Source organism: Sphaerodactylus townsendi, linkage group LG03, assembly GCF_021028975.2.
Source record: "Sphaerodactylus townsendi isolate TG3544 linkage group LG03, MPM_Stown_v2.3, whole genome shotgun sequence".
Lineage (NCBI taxonomy): Eukaryota > Metazoa > Chordata > Lepidosauria > Squamata > Sphaerodactylidae > Sphaerodactylus > Sphaerodactylus townsendi.
In genome coordinates, this window is record NC_059427.1 from 57,197,355 (window position 1) to 57,216,773 (window position 19,419).

Consider the following 19,419-nt stretch of genomic DNA (forward strand, 5'->3'; position numbering starts at 1 on the left):
CCAACCTCGCTCCCCGAGCTAGGTTTTCCGGAAACAGCGGCTGGAAGGTGCCATCCTCCCCTTTCCTGAACACCTTCCCTTCCCTCCGACCTTCCGAAACGTCGCCCAGGCCTGGGGACACGCCCCCCCTACCCTGTGACTCCAGAGCTGTCGCGCAGGGCAGGGGTGTGTGTTCCCTGGCCTGCGCGATGCGCTGGAAGGTCGTAGGGAAGGGAAGGCGTTCAGGCAACGGCGCAGCGCTGCGCTGTCTTCTCCGCCCCTACCGGGACCGTTCGTGTGAACGGTCCCGGGCAGGGTGTGTGTGCATCGGCGTCATCTACATCGACGCACCCCCTAGCGTGGCCATGCGGAAACGGCCATGTTCTCCTTTAAAATTCTAAGCAATATAAAGTTCAATATAGTATGCAGCTCCAGTTCAGGATAAGTTGTAGTGTGCAACATATTCGTGCGTTACCCTAATCATATGAGCCAAAGCCGCAAATGTTACAGGGAGCAGCATAGCTCTTAATCATCTATGAATCAGACCTGAGCAATTAGGAGAGGCAAATGGGAGTCAGGTGCATCATTCTCTTCCTAAATTCCAGTGTATCCACAAATGGCTTGATGTTGTATATCAGTGTTCTTTAGCATCTTTTGTAAATCATGTATTTAAAACTGGCTTGTCTGAAAGTAGAGTTACAAATAATGTCTTGGCAAATGCTGGGAAATTTGAGGAGGAGGGGGTGCCTGGGGAGGTGGAGTTTGAGGAGGATGTGATGTCACTTCTAGGTGAAGTAGCCTAGAGAATCTTTTTCATAGAGACTAGGGGCACTTCATAGAGTGTCACTATGTGGAAGATAGTTTTTTCTTTAGCTTCTCAATTCCTTGAGATTGAGAAATTGGACTGAGCAGCCTTTGAACTGGGCTGGGGTACAGTGGTGTTCATTCATCTGACAGCTGAATGAAAAGATTCAGCATCCTTAAGTCTCACCTCCTACTCTGATCAAACAATTTATTTCTTATCAGTTCCCTGAGGAAGCATTGGTTGTTTCAAAGTACCACTGATGACACCGCGGTAGTGCATATTTTTAGATATTTGTGGTCCTTGTAGTTATCGGCTCACAGAGTTCACGGGACTTTCCTACTTCCCCTTCCTCTTTAGACCACTGCATTCCTTCAAACATTGCTCCTGCAGTTCAGAAGACCCTCTGAACTTAGTGTGTGGGTCTGCAGGGAGGTAGGTAGTGGAAATTATTCCCTACTCCACTGATGAAAGTATTTTCTAACTGTGAAAAATAGCAATATGGGTATCTAATTTAAGATCTGGATTGTCATTGCTGACTTCAGAGAATGTTTGAGAGCACATAATGTTGTTGTGGAAACTTACATAGCAGGCTCCGTGAAACCTGGCCAGTGTGCTAATAGGAGATGGCCCAGGAGCCTCCTGTAAATCTCTGAACATTTGAAAGGAAGAATAAAACATTCATCAGATGGAAGTGTTCCCTTGAAGTTCATTTCTAAATTAAGTGAATTTCCATCGTTGTATTTTCCTTTTAAATTACCTTGTTTGAACTGGAATAATAAAATGATTAATAGCTTTCATTAAAGTTTTACCTAGGTTTAAACAAGTTGTCTTTGTTTGGGAAAATTATTAATGCTTCAGATGATTCTCTCTTAAATATGCAGATGTGTGGTCTTTGTATAGGCAGCCAAGACAGCTGAATACAAAAGGAGTATGCCATTCCTCCTTCACGGATAATATGCCAAATAAGGATATGAAACCTTGGACCATGGAGGATAACATTACCATAGTTAGACCCAGCTACATAATGTGTTTCAAAATGACAGTTCCTTGCTGTTTTGCTGCAATTTCTCTACCTTCAACGAGACCCAAAGTGACTCACAATCACGTTCCCTTTTCCTCCTCACAAAAGGCACCTTGTATTGCTTTGCTAAGGGCAGTTCAGTTTTAGAGTCAATTCTATATGTTACTTCTGTGGCATAGCTATTGCTTCCTCGTGGATGGATATTTTGCTGCTGCAGTAACAATATGAGTGAGAAATAAAAGGGCCACTGCAGCAAAACAGGTAAAAAGATGTTAGATAAAATTCCCTATGCCTTTCACTCAAGAGGTTTCTTCAGGAGAATCTATTAATCTTGCAGTGGTTTTTTTTTAAAGAATAGTAGAAGTTTAGTAGCACCACATATGCTGGCCACTGTGGTAGCTATGGTTAGTTAGGATTCATAAAACCAAGATTTGAAATCATATTTTGAAGTTGATTTCTTCTCGGGGTACTGGGAGAAAGAATGGAGGTGTTGAAATCAGAAATTGGCAATGCAAACCAGGATTTAAATCAGGGGTCCCCATTGTTGTATCTGTAGACGTCATGGCACCTGCTGACATCTTTTATGGGGCCTGCCAAGTGTTTTTAGGAAGTGGTTGGGGCAAGATAGGGCTTTTACCAAGCAAGGCTGACTATCAAGGCTGACTAACTGACTATCAGAGATTTGATTGGCAGGGCAGATTTTTAGAAAATGGTGCTTCAGACTATTCCTACTCCTCTTTGCAGTCACTGAAAACGTTTGCAAAATGTGTTCGATCCCCCCCCCCCCCACGGTTTGTCCACACTCACCCCTTCAAAATAATTCTTGGCCACCATTTTGTGATTTTTTTCAAGTTTTTAAAAAAATCTTTGTGGATTTGATGCTTCAGTGCTTCATGCTGCAATTCTCCACAGCTCATGTAAGCAATACTTCACAGATTTCACTCCTGCCAAATTAAAAAACTGATGACAATAAACAGGCAAAATGGAATGCAGTGAGCTCATTAAATGGTGCCCAGGCGGAAGTCCGGGGACTGCAGAGAATCGTCTTAAAAAGATTGCAAAGCAAGTCCAAACGTTTTGAAAACATTTCAGCAAAATAATTGTTATCTTTGAGGATGCATTTAAAATGTTTTCAGACTGAAAATAAAGCATTGGGGGGGGGGAATAAAACGTTTTGAAGTAAAAACTCTATGGAACTCCTCAAATGTTTTATTTCCTGCCTCAAAACACTTTAAAGTGTCTGTGCAGAAAGGGCATAACTGTGGTTAATAATCCAACTTCAGATTCTGATCTGAGATATCCAAACTAGTTCTGGTGAGTGCAGAGGCGTATCTATGCAAAGTGGCACCCCCCGCCCCGCCCCCCTCTTGGTATGGGTAGCCACCCTCCCCCACCAATGGGGTAGCCACCCCCCCAAACAATGATTTTTGCACCAGCTCACAAAACACCCCCACCCCCAGCAAAACATACATGGCTCTCTCCCCACCAACTATCTTTCCTAATTTTGTGCTCACACCAACCCTATGAGGTAGGTTGTTAGCCTGAGAAACCTCTCCAAGCCAGTGCAAGTGGGTATTAAGCATATAAATCTCTCACAAATCACCCCCAGCAAAACATTTACCAAACAAATGTCAGTATCTTCTCTCACAAAACACCTCCAGTAGAATCCACCCCCAAACAGCATCACTTTCAATGGTGTTTAAACTAGGGAGCCCAGATTCTTCTTTTAAATCCACCAGAATCTGGGGTCCCGAGTTAAACAACATTGAAAGTGATGCTGTTTTGAGGTGGATTCTTCCCCACCCTGAAACAGCATCACTTTCAATGTTTAAACTGGGGACCTCAGATTCTCCCTTTAAATCCATGTCGAAGGGGGTGGATTTATTTATTTTATTTATTTATTTATTTTATTAGATTTTTATACCGCCCCATCCCCGGAGGGCTCTGGGCGGTGCACAACATGTCGGCAATACAATTAAATAACAATTAAAATAACATATAAAAGCAGCAATAGAATTTCCTAGTACATTTATCAGATATACACCCAGATTAAAATTAAGTTAAAATTCAAGATATAAATTAGTTGGTTGGCGTCCAGTGTCCTGATCAAATAAAATCCCTCCCTCCCTACGATAAAGGGAGGCATGGCGAGTCGCAATGATGGATTAGCGGCCCAGATGTTAAGGGCCAATGTCGGGGGCACTATTGGCGGCTGGATCCTCCGAAGGCCCGGCGGAACAGCTCCGTCTTGCAGGCCCTGCGGAACTCTGCAAGGTCCCGCAGGGCCCGGACAGCTGGAGGGAGAAATGCGTTCCACCAGGTCAGCCAGGGCTGTGAAGGTCCTGGCCCGTGTGGAGGCTGCAGCCGCATTATCGAGCCAGGGACCACCAGTAAATTGGCCTCCGCCCGATCGGAGAGGCGCCTAGGGACATATGGGGTGATGCAGTCTCGAAGATAATGATGGCCCCAGGCCGCGAATGGCCTTAAAGGTCAGTACCAACACCTTGAAGATGATCCGGAACTCTACTGGAAGCCAATGCAGCTGCCGCAGCACAGGCTGGATATGTTCTCGAAAACCACTGCCTGTAAGCAGACGTGCTGCTGCATGGTGGACCAGTTTTAAACGTACCGGATCAAACTAGGCTAAGGGGAAGGCCCGCTGTAGAAGCGAAAGTTACAATAGTCAAGTCTGGAGATGATCCGTTGCATGGATCACAGAGGCTAGGGTCCGCTTCTGGAGAGGAATTGGGAGCCAGCGCACTGGCTCATGGCGAAGGTGGAAAAAAGCTTTAGCCCGAAGTTGTATATGGGCCACCTGGGTCTCCATTGAGAGAGACAAATTCAGGTGGGACCCCCAGACTCTTAACGGAGGGGTCGGTGCCAATGTGGCCCCTCTCCCAATAATCCGGGCGGCTGGAAAGTCCCCTCCCCCCCTTCAATGCCAAGCTGCAAGAGGATACTCCGTCTTCGAAGCGATTCAGTTTTAACCTTCCGCTCTTGTCGCTAAACCAAGCTTCAGCAACGCCTCCAAACAATGCTGTAGGGAGCTGCGAAGCGGCTGCTGCCCCCCTCCATCAACAGAATGTGAGCTGTGTGTCATCAGCCTGCACTGGTGGCAAATCAGCCCAAAACTCCATGCGTACCAACTGGAAGCAAGGGGGGTCGCATGTAGATAGTTAAATAACAGCGGGGACAGTGTAATGCCCCTGGGGCACACCGCATTGAAGTGCTGGCACTTCCGGGAGGCTTGGTCCCTACGCACCTCACTTTGTTGATTCCGGCCCCGGAGAAACGAAGGTTATCCATTGAAGGACAGTGCCCCGCACTCGAGGGCGGCCAGGCGGTGGGCCAAAAGATGCGTGGTGCGACCCGCGCCAAACGCCTGCGGTGAGATCTAACAACACCAGCAGCCCTCGATCCGTATTTCTTGGTCAAGCTGAATCACGGAGAGTATCTGTGACGGCGACGAGAACAGTCTCCGTCCCATGCCCAGCACGGAAGCCGGACTGGAAGGGGTCGAAAGCCGATGCGTCATCCAGAAAACCTTGAAGCTGCTCCAACACCACTCTCTCAATTACCTTCCCCAGAAACGAAAGATTCGAAACGGGGCGGTAATTGGCCAGATCTCCTGGATCTAACGATGGTCTTTTTAAGAGTGGGTGGACCACTGCCTCCTTCAACCCATCCGGGAAGGTTCCTTGCTCAAGAGAACCATTGATGATACTCAACAGATGGGGTCGTAGCTCCGCCCGGCAGGTTTTTACAAGCCAGGACGGGCACGGATCCAGAGGACAGGTAGTAGGTCTAACAGCAGCTAAGGCTCTGTCAACAGCGGCTTCAGAGAGCAGGGAAAACTGGGTCAAACAAGGACCCAAAGACGGCAAGGGAGAATCTGGCGAAATTTTTTTTGGGGGGGTGCCTGCTGTCAGGGGTGCAATTGTTAAGCTAGCAGCACCAAAATTTCAGGTTATCTTTAGGAGACTCTTCTGATGCCACCCAGGTTTGTGAAGTTTGGTTCAGGGGGTCCAAAGTTATGGACCCTCAATGGTGTAGCCCCCATCTCCTATTAGCTTTCATTGGAAACTAATAGGACCCCCTGAACCAAACCTCACCAAACCTGGGTGGTATCATAAGGAGAGTCTTCCAACAAATCCCTGAAAATGTGGTGCTGCTAGCCTAAAAACTGCGCCTCTGCAAGCCAAAAACTGAAAAAACACTAAAAAATACAAAACACACACAAACAAACCTGACTTTTTTGCATGCACGCCCACCCACGTGACCAAATGGGGGCCACCTGGGACATTTGACTCCCCATGTCCCCAAGGTAGATACGCCCCTGGGTGAGTGGCAGAGGCTTAGATAATTAATCATGGTTACCTTGTTTAAATCGTGACTTCATATTACATCTGTCCTGAACTAGTGTCTGATTTTAAAATTCAGTTGGTAGTAGAACTATATCATTCTTGTAAATGATTTTGAATTGCCATTTTTTCCTGTGCCTGGTTTGTAGCTATGTGTGAAAGGAAAGAGTTAATGGAAGAATATATTATACCATTTAGTTTGTATTCATGGCAGGATACTGAATTTTTTTAAAAGTTAATTTGTATATGTCTTGCTCTCACCTATGATGTAAGTGGTGACTTTTTAAAAGGAAGTGGCTTTTTAATCGTTAACTAAAAGTTCACTGAACTGTGTTCTTCACAGTCAAGTTATTAAATTCTTTGAGTGTTTTTTTTAGCTGGTGTGAGTTAATGTAAATAATGGAGTTGTTTCATTTACTAACTCAAAATATGCTGCTTTATCAATTTATTATTCAGAGCAAATAGAGGGGAATAATATATATTTTGACAGAAGACTTTAAGAATTAATTCACCTGTATTAAAACAGCCACAATAATTAGTTTGATCTAGAATAAATTTTTCACTGATGGAAAGGCTCTTTACTCAGTGGAACAGAACTTTCCTGCTTCACCCCCACCTGCTGCAGCTTGTTGCGTGCAGATGTGCGGATTACACTTTACCCAATAACCACAGAGAAATATTTATTTCTTTGGAAATGAAATGGCCGCAGCCCGGTTTATTAACATTAACAATAACAGCAACAATAATAACAGTTGGAAGCTGGGCAAGCATATGGGACACATCCTGGCCACCAGGCAGCGAACCGCTGAACCTGGCCACGGCCAGCCCCAAAGCTGACACCTCCTAGCCCTTCGGGCAGCAAACCGCTGGCCCGGCACCGTCCCCCATGGGGACTGGAACAGGAGGTTACTGGGTGTCACTTGGATGCATATCCATTTGTGACACCCCCTCCTGCCGGGGGTAGCGAGCCCGAAACATGACCTCCAGGCCTGTGCCATCAAGCCCTCCATACCCCCAGACCTCTTATTGAGGCCCCCGCCGCAGGGAGGTCTGGCCTGCAAGCCTGCCTCCCCAATAAAGGATGTGCCCTATGCCCAAAAAATCGCCCAGACTGCGACAAATAAGTAAAACAAAACATGCAACAACCCCTAATAACCCTAGGGAGGGTGGGTGGGTTTGTTCGCCCCTGGCCTTGCGAAGATGCCAAGCTGAGCCAGGCACAGGTTTTTATAGCCTCCCGGCTCCCCTGTCATGTGACGGTGGAACAGTCACATGACCACCGTTCTTGGCCGAACGGGGAAGTGGGCAGACGCTCCATCCTCCCCTGCTGCAACGGGCTCCCCGGTCCAAACCAGGTGCGTTTTTTCCAAAATGCTGCTACTGGGGGACAGGGGATCCCTAGGAGTAGCAAATAGAGATAAATTGGGGGTCTAAAGCAGGAAGAAGGAACAGGAGGAAATTACACTTTACCATCCATTGACAGAAAATTTAGTTTCCAGCTGGAATAAGTCTTTTTTTTAAAAAAAAAAAGAATCAATGTCTTAAAAGCCTGGGTAAAAATAAGTGTTTTGACCTTGAACCTAAATGAAAATAGGTTTGGCTTTAGGCCAGTTCCAAGTGTTCCACGGATGAAGGTGCCACCACAAAAAAGCCATGTTTCTTATAGCTAACTTCCCCATCTCTGTAGACAAGGACACAGAGAGAGTACTTGTGAACAGGATCTTAAATGGTATACTGGACAGTAAGGGACAAAACAAGTCTTTTCAGAACCCAGCCCCAAGTTGTCCAGGACCTGAAAGGAAGGATCAACACTCTGAATTTTGCTAGGAAACTGATACAAAGTTGCTTCCTTGCACAATCCGTTCTGGGTTTCCTTGCGTCATCCATCTGAGAACAGATATCTGAAGAAGTTTTAATCTGTTTTATAGCATGATCATATACATATTTAAAGAATAGATATTGTTCCATGTCCTTTTTTTAAAAAATGGCAAGAACACTTAGATATATGGCATATTCATAAGGCTTTTCACTAAATTTGGATTGGCTTACCACTGGTTTGAGGAAGAAAAAACCTTGTCTCTGCTACCTAATTTTATACTGTATCACCAAACTGTCTTATACATACTCATTAATGTTTTTTCCCATTCAACATTAGAATGTTTCAGACAATGTAATACATACTTCATAATTAAGTATGAACCTCATTAGGCTAGCAGTTTAGCCTAATCAAGTGTATAAACCAGAAGGTAAGGATGGCTTAGTTTTTAGCTAATGTATCGCTCATTTATTCCAGTAAATTATATAGGTTCATCTTCTATAGATGTTTTTTAGCAATATTTATATTGGTCAACTCCTTTTTACAGGTTGTCCACATTCTTCTTTTCAAATTAAATGTCATATTGACTCAAGATCCGTCCTAGAAACATGTGGTGAACTGCAGTGCATTGATCCTGTACAATGTATGCTTCAAGCTGGAAGAAAACCCAAAACCAAATCTCATCTGGCTAAGAAATATCCTGTATCAAAACCTCAAGGTATGTTTTTTGTCTCTTTCTGTATTCATACTTTCTGTGTCAATATTTCTCTTGTCATCCTTTTGAGGATGTACATAATTAAAATAATCTGTACGGCTAGGTGTTGGTGATAGGCAGCCCAATCTAGGTGGAGCAGTGGATGGCTGCGCTGATACTTTTGCCCCCACCACCAGTGTAAGGAGCGTCCTTACTGTAGGCTACATGACTGCATCCAATACCCACAAGAAGACCAGTATAATTTTTTTGTGAAGCGCCGTTGTGGTTGTATATGTGAATTATTTCCATTGGGTTGAATCATCAAGTGGTTCTGTATACAGTGAGTGCCAAAGTGATGAGGGGTTAAGGTGTTGGACTCTTTGTGTGTGTATTTGCCATCAAGCCACACAGGAATCCTGCTAGGCAGGTTGTCAAACTCATTTGTTATGAGGGCCAGATAGGATATAAATGTGACTTGGTCAGGCTGGGCTCTGGGGGCTCTGCAGGGTTGGGCGTGGCTGCCTTGGCTGACTCCAAAATGGCACTGGGAATGTGTGCCTGAACTGGCAGCTTGCAGCGGGGTGGGGTGGGGTGACTGCCTTGAGAGGGCTTATCAGGCCCATGAGCCAGTTGAGGCAACCCCCATCACTCCCAATCTGGCCTGGTGAGTCCACTGGACTTGCCAGCCAAATCAGGAGCAAGGGAGGTGAGTTACTTTAGCTGGCTTGTAAGCCCAGTAAGTTCACTCAAGGGGCTGAATCCCGTCCTCAGGTTGTATGTTTGACACCCTGAGTTTTCGAGGCAAGAGATGTTCAAAGGTGGTTTGCCATTGCCTGCCTCTGCATGGTCTGTGAGAATTCTGAGCAAACTGTGACTGGCCCAAGGTCACCCAGCAAGCTTCACATGGAGGAGTGGGGAATCAAACTCAGATTAGAGTCCTCTGCTCTTAATCACTATATCACACTGTCTCCCCATTTGCAACATGGAAGCTTATTGGGTGACCTAGACTGGTCACACACTCTCAACCTCAGCTCTGGCAAGCATCCAGATGGGAGACCTCTAAGGAATACCAGGGTCATGACGGAAAGGCAGGCAATAGCCCACAACCTCCAAACATAAGGCAGCTGTGGCTCGATGGCAAAAAAAAAATTGTATCCAGTCCTGTATACTTAATTGATATCTTCTCCCCCTTTATCCTTGATTACTTTTGTTTCTAATAATAATAATATGATGTATATTGAATATAGTGATTCCGGCCATGAAAGCCTTCGACAATACAATAATATGATGGGTCTTAAATATGGGCTTCTAGCAGCCAGCCATTGTTAAATTTCTATCTTAAGATTGGCAGGTGAACTATGCCTCAAGGGCACCAATGATTGTGCAAGTCAAGGCCTGCCACCTGATTTAGCCTTTCTATTAGCTGTTCCCAGACAAGTTCCACCCGACTTTATAAAGCGTCATATTCAGGGTTTGCTTGTCATTCTGAGCAATATACTCTGGCTCACTTCCGATAAATTGTTGCCCTTGGAATGTAACCTCTCACCTACCTGTGTTTATGCCACCTGTTTTTGACCCTACTGATTTTCACATTCTGCTTTCAAAACTTTCTATCTGTGTTGGACTACTTTGCCTGCTTTTTGTCATTCTGGTCTTCTGGTTATTGCTTCCTTCTCAACACCATCCCATCCAAAAACATGACTCCTGGTTAAAATTTAGATTGTACATTTCTTGAGACTGGAACTTGAACCAGAGCCTCTTTCCTATCAAGCAGTCTGAATCTTCTAAATTGTGGCAGCAGTGGCTGGGACCCTCCCTCCCTCCCTCCCTCCCTCCCTCCATCCATCCATCCATCCATCCATCCATCCATCCATCCCTCCCTCCCTCCCTCCCTCCCTCCCTCCCTCCCTCCATCCATCCATCCATCCATCCATCCATCCATCCATCCATCCATCCATCCATCCATCCATCCATCCATCCATCCATCCATCCATCCATCCATCCATCCATCCATATCCATATCCATCCATCCATCCACCTATCCGTCCGTCCGTCCATCCATCCATCCATCCATCCATCCATATCTATCCATCTATCTATCTATCTATCTATCTATCTATCTATCTATCTATCTATCTATCTATCTATCTATCTATCTATCTATCTATCTATCTATCTATCTATCTATCTATCTATCTATCTATCTGGAAGCTAAGCAGGAGTGGTAGTTGGATAGGAGAGCACCAAGGAAGGCTGTGCAGAGAAACACAATGGCAAACCACCTCTGCTTCTCACTTGACTTGAAAACCCCTTGCTGTGTCACCAAAAGTCAGTTGTTACTTAATGACACATATGTATATGCTAGCAGGGCACCCGTGCTTCGCTACACATACTACATCAAAGGCTCTCTATGAATTTCAGGGTGACATTCAGTATACTTCTTTACAGCCTGTTTGTGAACTTTGAGGTGACATGCAGCATATTTCCTCACAGCCGGTCTGTAGATTGGATATTTGTTTTCAAGATAAGAGCAGTAGCAGTCTCAGTTGTCTTTTTCTAATGCAATAATGCTATTGTTCTCTTTTACCCGGTGGGCTCCAAAAGACGCCATTTGGAAGCAGCCATTGTAGCCGATGCAGAAAGGAAGTGTTCTGCCATTGGATGCTGATGAGTGAGAAGGCTGTGAAGAGGTTCAGGGTAGGGTTGAAGGGCAGGGAGCTGGACTGTGCCGCCACTGCAGCACATTCCTGGGGACTCATCCCACCACTTCAGAGCACGACGCAAAGCACAGGGTGATTGGAGGCCGAGAGCAATAAACTTGTCTCAGTAAGCAATCTGATGTCCATATGCAAAAACCAACAAATGTTTAGTAGTCCAAGATGACAGTGTGGTTTGTAATCTATTTTGATAGTATTTGGCTGTAGTGGTGTTGTTAATGTGAGGGTGGGTACTTTTTCACAGCCTGTCTGTTAACTTCGTGGTGACATTCAGCATACTTTTTTGCAGCCTGTTTGTGAACTTTGGGGTGACATGCAGCATATTTCCTCACAGCCTGTCTGTGGACTGTTGGGTTTGTTTTCAAATAGATTCACATGCGTTGTGGAGGGTGGTGGTAGAGTGCAGTTGGTGAAGGACATGAAGCTGGTGGTGTTGAACTGTCGCCCTTAGAATGTTCGTGCAGCATGTCTGTGGACTGGGCGGTTGGTTTGCCCTTAGAATGTTCGCGCAGATGGCCAGAGATGAGCAGTTAAATCAGTAAATCTATCTATCTATATAAATCTAAATGTGTGTTTGTCCCTGATGGTCTCCCTCAGAAGCTGCTGGACCGATCGCCCCCAAATTTTCACAGGACGTCCCTCCCTGTTGCGGGCAGGTAATTGGACCTTCAAATCACCGAAAGTCCATACCTGAGCCAGGTAAAATGTCTTTTTCCTGGCGCACCAGGCCATGAAGCTGGCTGTGTTTAACTGTCACTCTTAGAATGTTCGAGCAGCCTGTCTGTCTGTGGCCTGAGGGCTTGGTATGCCCTTAGAATGTTCGCGCAGATGGCCACAGATGAGCAGAGAAAACAGTAAATAGGTAATATGTTAGGTAATACGAGTGGAAGTGAAACACATACACACTTTGCCATGTGAGATGTCAGGTGGGGTTCCCCCCCTCACACGCAGGTAACTTTCACTCTCTGTGCCTCACCCTGCTACCACACAATACACATCCAGCTCATCCTCACACACCTCACTCTGCTGTCCCTCACATCCAACCACCACTTACCCACTTCCTCACCCATATTCGCCACAGCTCTCTTTTACTAAAAGTGAGCTGGAGTTTGCCTTTTTCTTCTAAGAAAATCCGCGGGGTGGGGGCAAACCAACACTACTGGCTCCGCTTCTTTTGCACGTGGCCCTTAAAAAACCCAGGGATCTGGTCTCAATCTGAGCGCCTCACCACCCTGCATCTCTGCTGCCTGACTGGGATAGCCTCCTTGCACCAGTTCTGCCTTACCCAAGCCAGGACTGTGCGTGTCAACCAGCCTCATGGACAGTGGGATTTGCACTCTGGACAGTTCCGTTGTGGAATGGAAAGGGTTACCTTATACTAAAAAAACAAGACAGCACCATATAATGATGTGCATTGAAAAGGGAAAGAGGGATTCCATTTGACCACCCCAAAAGGCTATGCTGCTGATCATTGGATCTGCATGGACATCTGTGTGGGTTGCGGACTGTGATGAGAAGGATAATTGCCACAGCAATACGTGGTCGGGCCCGCTAGTAGGTAATAAATCGAGTGAAAGTGAATATTTTGGGAAATCCTTTCTTAGTGAGCACCTGGAGTAAGTAAGGAACAGGTGTGCCAAATTTCATGTGTGTGGCTTGGGTGGTTTTTGAGTTCTGTTGATGAGTCAGTCAGTCAGTCAGTGAATGGTTTTTCGTGTTTATATATATAGATTTGTTATATTTATAGTCCACCATTCTCATTGAGACCCAAAGTGAATTACACAGTGTAAATCAGTACAATCAATATGAAAAGTTATCTAGTTAACACAGTGTAAGTCAATACAGTCAATAGGAACAGACATCTAGTAAGCAATGAGCTAGGATAGAGTCACAGAAATCTGAATAACTATTGTAATGAATAAATGAACAACAGAGGTTATTTGCCTTTGCTCAGTTTCTCAGTAACTAATTTATGGGCTTGTTAAATTAAGGTTCTGTTGGCTGTATGGAATAGAGGGAACATATGAGTTATGTGTTGCATGTTTGACGATAAAACAAACAAAATGGTTTATTTCCATGCAATATGAGGAATTCAATGCATGTGGTTTGCAGTATTTTCACAAAAGCCTGTCACTATGACTGCATTGGAGTTTTTTTTTAAATGAAAAAGCAGACACAGCAGCACATGGTTTTAAACTAGGTGCTTTGTTACCCAGCAATGTGCTCAGTGTAGCAGCAAAAGAGGAAGGAAATTTATGCAGATTATGCCACAAAGAGGTGGAGGAGGGAAAAGAACTGAAAATGGTCTGTTTTTAATTTGCTTTCTAGAAGAAAGAGCTTGAGAGAAGATACAATCTATATTATCTCTAAAGTCTTAGTTTGGGATTTACTCTGACAGAACTTGGCATTCTGGGCAGTAATTTTAAGAAACATTCAGCTTGGTGCTGAGTGAGGTGAAGTTTGCAAAACTACGTCTCTCTCTGTGCTGTGCATCCTGTTTAGCAACAAGGAAGCGGTCACATTCTGTCAGCCTTTGACAGATCTATCAAAATGTAAAAGAGACTTTTGGGTTTCGGACAAATAGTTATGTTTATATATAAAGATAGCCCAGTACACCATTGCTTCGAGGACAGCAGAGTCATGTTTGTTCCCACTTTTCATTGGAACTCTGTTGCTACTGAAATAGAATATTCATTTTTTTAGTACCTCCTAAACCTGTGCATCTCCAGCCGACTGGGCAGCAGAAAATTCCTCCAGCTCCATCTCGACCTTTGCCAGCAGATCCCAAGTTACTGAAAAGTCTTGTGGCTAAAGAAGAGGCAACGCAAACATCGGCAGACATCAGTAGGCTCATCAAAAAATTTGAAAGTATTAGGTAAGCACTGCTGTTCAGTGTCACGAATGGCTACTGGCCTTACTCTTTTTTTGTGTGAAAAATTGGGTTTTTAAAAAATGTAGCAGCTCATAAATGTCTCAGTCAACAGTATCAGTCTATTTTAATGTTACTTGTGTTAAGTCTGTCTTGAAACTCATGGGCAGTTTTTGAATCTACCCAACAATGGCTGGTTGTTTATTGGTGAATGGTTGAAAGCACATTTATCAGTGGAGGCATTCTTTACACTTCATTAAAAATTAATGGATTTCAGACTTCAACTTTCATAACATTCAGTAGAGGCAAAGATGCTGATGGATTGCCAGCCATGAATCTAGCAATGAGCACAAATATGTAGCTTTAGATTAACAAACTTTTTGCATTTTTTTCTTGGAATAAATATATTTGGGGAACAATTTGACTGGTTCTGTAGAGATGGGTGATTTCGAGAAGAGTGTAGTTATATGTGCTATGTTGATGAATATTAAAGTATGTAGTAAGTATGGGTTTTTTATGATTTTGTGCTCTTTGGATGTTGCGGTTTTGATATGAATATAAATGGACTTTGCTAGTTTTTCAGTGACCTTTATATGTGTAGCTTCTATTTTAGGTTGATTTTGTAGAGTACAGTAGCTCTCTGAATGTATTTCCCTTTAAATGTTTAAAGGTTTGCATTTGTGGTTTTCATTTATTTCCTTAAAAACTGAATTATGTTATACTTTGGTTATATAGTGCAATATTAATATTTGCAGCAGCCATTCTGATTTTATTCTCCAAAATTCCTCAGAAAGTCCAGTATTTAGTTGCTGCTGTTATTAAGTGGAAGCTAGGAGGTTACAGGGCTTGTCTAGACATTTTGATATTTGAGGTAGAAATTCAAATGGTGCTTCTCATAATCAGCAGTTTCCCATCCTAACAGTTGGCCTCTGTGAGGCAGGCTTTTTCACCCATGCCAGAGTTCAGGCATACCCTTACAAAAAGCTTCTGTCTGGGACATCTTTATCCAGATATGTAATTGAACTAATAGTACTTACTTAAGTAGATTGTTTCAGATAGTAGTTTGGGAACTGGCAAGATATGTCAATTATCTAGAGTCTTCTTTTTTTTTTTGCAGGCAGCCTATTGATGTTCACAAAAACCAGGTAAATTTAGCTTTTAGAATGGAACCCGGAATGGATTTATCCAAACAGTATTCCCCCAGCGCCTGTGATGTGGTAACTTCCAGTGCCTCTCCTACAAATGAAGACAAAGAGATGGATGACAGAGAGACTGGCATGTTGTGTAGCACTGAAGTGTCTAATACAGACATTATGAAAATTAAAGAACTGAATATAGAGGATACTACAAGCACTGAAGACTCTGTCGATGTGAGTGTCAGCAAAACTTCTACAGAAGATCTTGATCCTAAGGACTCCAGTGGGGAACTAAATGGAAATGGCAAAATTCCCAACAGAGACAGTGGCATTGACAGCCCCTCTTGTAGCGTGGCCGGAGAGACTTTTATGAATGAAGATGGTGCAGAACAGAAAAAGACGACTGTGACTGCTAATCCAGCAGAAATGGATACTGACAGAAAGGGTGTCATTTTTTCTGCTGGAGCACAAAAGAGAGATTCTGCTCAGGATGAAGACAGTGATATTGATGAGGGGAGCAGTGAAGAGCAGGAAACAGTGGAGCTGCCAAAGCTAGAATGTGTGGACATAAACAAGGTAAAATAACAACTTGCCTGTTACATTCATTACGGCACGTAATCTAGAAATGTACTTTCAAAAACATTCCTCATAATATTTTCACGTTGCCTTATACTGAGTCAGAACAGTTTTATACCTAAACTGGTACTGTCTGTTCTGTCTGAGAGTTATTCGCCAGGAACCTTAAGGCAGAGAAATCATTTTTGTATATGCCAGACATTGATTCACCAATCAGCTATGTCCCTTCCTTGTCTTTTGGTTCCAGCCTGTAATCTTTTGAAATGTTTTGCATAAATGAACTTTTACGAAAGCAGTTTACGAGTCTTATTGGCTGACATGGTACAGTCATGAGTCAAGCATATCTTGTAACAGATTCCATAGATTTTTAAAGCTTGGGGATTTTTTGCATCAGTGGCTGATTAAGAAATATTATCAAGAAAAAGCTTGACAATCTATTATCATAAAAGTATTTTTAAAACTAAAGCCACTGTACTATATTGTACCACTTCATTCCTATTGGCCCTACTCCCTCTTTCTTTGTAACTCCTTGTATTCTTCCTCATTCACACTCTTATGTTCCAACAATCAAAGAATCTTAGGTCGATTCCACACAGCAAATGTATAACAGGTTGCAGTCATTATAAAGAAGAAGAAGAGTTTGGCTTTATAACCCCGCTTTCTCTCCTGTAAGGAGAATCAAAGGGGCTTACAATCTCCTTTCCCTTCCCCCCCACAACAAACACCCTGTGAGGTGGGTGGGGCTGAGAGAGCTCCGAAGAACTGTGACTTGCCCAAGGTCACCCAGCTGGCGTGTGTTGGAATGCACAGGCTAATCTGAATCCCCCAGATAAGCCTCCACAGCTCAAGTGGCAGAGCTGGGAATCAAACCCAGTTCTCCAGATTAGAGTGCACCTGCTCTTAACGACTATGCCACTGCTGCTCACTCAGGAACCTGTTTTTCTGTTTTCCCATTCCTGTTTTCCCAACACAGGCATAGCTACACAGCCATGTAGAAGTGAACCCCCATAGCCATGCCGATAATCCCACAATATGATTGTAGCTACACCAGTGCAACACTCAAAAAAAGAAAAGAAAAGGACCTCCTTGCAATGGCAGGGCAATAGCAGGCAGATTCTCCCTGACCGTGAACAGCGTGGTGTAAGGGAGGAAAATGAAGGGCCTCCTGCTTGGCCGTTCGCGTGGCAGTGGCACCAACCTAGGATTTTTTAAAAGGATCTCTGGTTTAGTGATTTTCCAAAAAACCAGGCTTGGGGAAATAAAACAGGGCAGGCTCATTTTGGGGGGTGGGACCTGTGTGAAGTCCCCCCCCCCCCCAGTGGGTTAAAGCACATCCTGCACCCATTATATTTGCCCTGGGTAGAATCAACCTTACTCTGCCTTTCTTTCCTTACTTTCGGTTACTTTTCAGATGCTCTTCTCTGTCTTGTTCCTCATCTGTCTTGTCCCTCATCCTTTCCAGCTTCTTTCCAGTTCCCCTCTTCTCTTCAGTCCTAATGTGCAACATCCAACCCACATGAACACATAAAACTGCTGCCTTATACTGGATCTACTTCATCAAAGTCAGGGTAGTCTATTCAGACTGACAGCAGCTCCAGGTCTTAGGTCTTTCATACTGCCTACTGTCTGATCCTTTTAACTGGTGATTCTGGAGACTGAACATGGCGGTGTTCTACCATTGAGCCATTTATCCCTCTCCCCACTTTGGCTGTTTAGTTGGCAAGTGTCAGACAGCACATAAAAGGTACCCCTCTGTATCAGACCAGTGGTCCATCAAGTCCAGCGTTCTGTTTCACAGAGGAGCCTACAAATAGGTCACAGAGGCCCAGTCCTTTTCCTGAAATTGTCAACTAGCACTGCTAATCAGAAGTTTACTGCCTCTGGGTGTGGAGATTAGGTAGTGGCTACAGATGAGTCATCCTCCCTTAATATATCTAATCCCCTTGGCGATATTTCTTGTTAAAGCTTGCTCATCTTTCTCTGGCAGGTGTTTTAGGTCTTTTAGACCAATTTGAGAAGCTAAAATGTTACAGCTGTTTTAACATCTGCAGTTTGGGGCAGCTTCAAGACATGCAAAATAGGGAAGAGGGCTGATGAATTGTTGCACTAGTTGGTGATGTCACAACAGCCTCGTATTTTCGGTTGGAGCCTATTTCTCCTGCTTCTGAGGAAGTGAGAAATCTCTGCTAGGTGCATTTCCTGTGGTGTTTTTCAGTAATTGTGCTAGGTACAAGTCCAGAGGTTCCCCAAATGCATTCTTTTCCTACATAACTTTCTAAATTTGCTTGTTCTTTTGCCTGACCTGTCATTTCCACATCTCTATGAGTCTTAGGACTTGAATCTTGAAAGCCTGCTCCATAGCTCCCTTGGGGAGCCTTTTGTTTGGTTTTTTATTTGTTTCTCACAGCAGATTACATAGCGTCTTCAACTACAGTAACCATAGCCCAGCCTGAAGCCAGTTCAAAAAGGATCTAGAGCAGATGAGTTATCTAAGACTTGAAGTTGGCTCACGACTACTCTCAGTCATATTGACAAAAAAGGGCAGGTTGCAGACTACGTGTTAATTGACCACATCATTTTTTTGTGGGAACGATTTTTAAAGTAGCAGACAGATAACTACCTCTTTGAATGGCTTAGGAAAGGTGCCCTGAATTAGTGACCAGTTTGTAAGAAATACCAATGGTAACCCCCTTCCACATACACGCATGCACTCACGCACACACGTAAAGTCAGTAACTTCTTTTCCTTTCCCCTTGTTTCCTGAACATTTCTTGTCTTGCTACAGCAAATGAACTTTGTATCAACTTATTGGTAAATCATGAGAACTATATATACCAAGGAAGTACAGGGGAGAGAAAGCACCTCCTATAAACTGCTGTACCCCAAAAATGTCATAGCTGGCCTTAAGCCAAATCACTACTTTTCTGTAAAAGCATACAGGGCTATTGAGAAGGCAAATAAGTTAAATTATAAATCAACTTGCCTGTTTTTCTTGGTGTTTATTATAATCTTTCTTACATTCAGTTCTTAAATCTAAGGAAACTTTTAACGACTACCATAGGCCACACACACTGTGAACTTTGGACTTTCATACAGTTAGCAGGCCCTAGTACTTTTGTGCAAATCATGCCTACCTCACTCTGACTTTAGAAACAACTTCCCATTTCTTCTGACCACATTCCAAACATCAGTTCAGTTCCTTGGCCAGTTAAGGAGGACTTCTTTTTTGTTGCCAGTTTAATGGGTCAGAAGCATCAGAGGAGGCCTTTGAGCGGGCTCTCCATTAGTGCAAAGGCCTAAAGGCCTTCAATTGTCTATCACAACTATTGCTAGATAAATTTGGATATGAAAGGGAAGAGGACTTGTGTGGTGGCAGCACATAGAGCTGGGTGACAACTGTGTGACCTCATTATAAATTAGATAGCAACTTATATAGGGCTTGCAC

General features: G+C 43.9%; 1 protein-coding gene across 2 annotated transcripts in view; it reads left to right on the top strand.

Moving 5' to 3' along the window:
- The window catches only part of FGD3 (FYVE, RhoGEF and PH domain containing 3), a 117,123-nt gene that overhangs the window by 54,853 nt on the left and 42,851 nt on the right, over positions 1 to 19,419 (top strand). For both annotated transcript variants that reach the window (XM_048490646.1, XM_048490647.1), the window contains exons 2-4: positions 8,530 to 8,700; positions 14,097 to 14,268; positions 15,380 to 15,974. In XM_048490646.1, the coding sequence (XP_048346603.1) occupies positions 8,530 to 8,700; positions 14,097 to 14,268; positions 15,380 to 15,974 (938 nt within the window). The remainder of the gene's footprint in view (positions 1 to 8,529; positions 8,701 to 14,096; positions 14,269 to 15,379; positions 15,975 to 19,419) is intronic.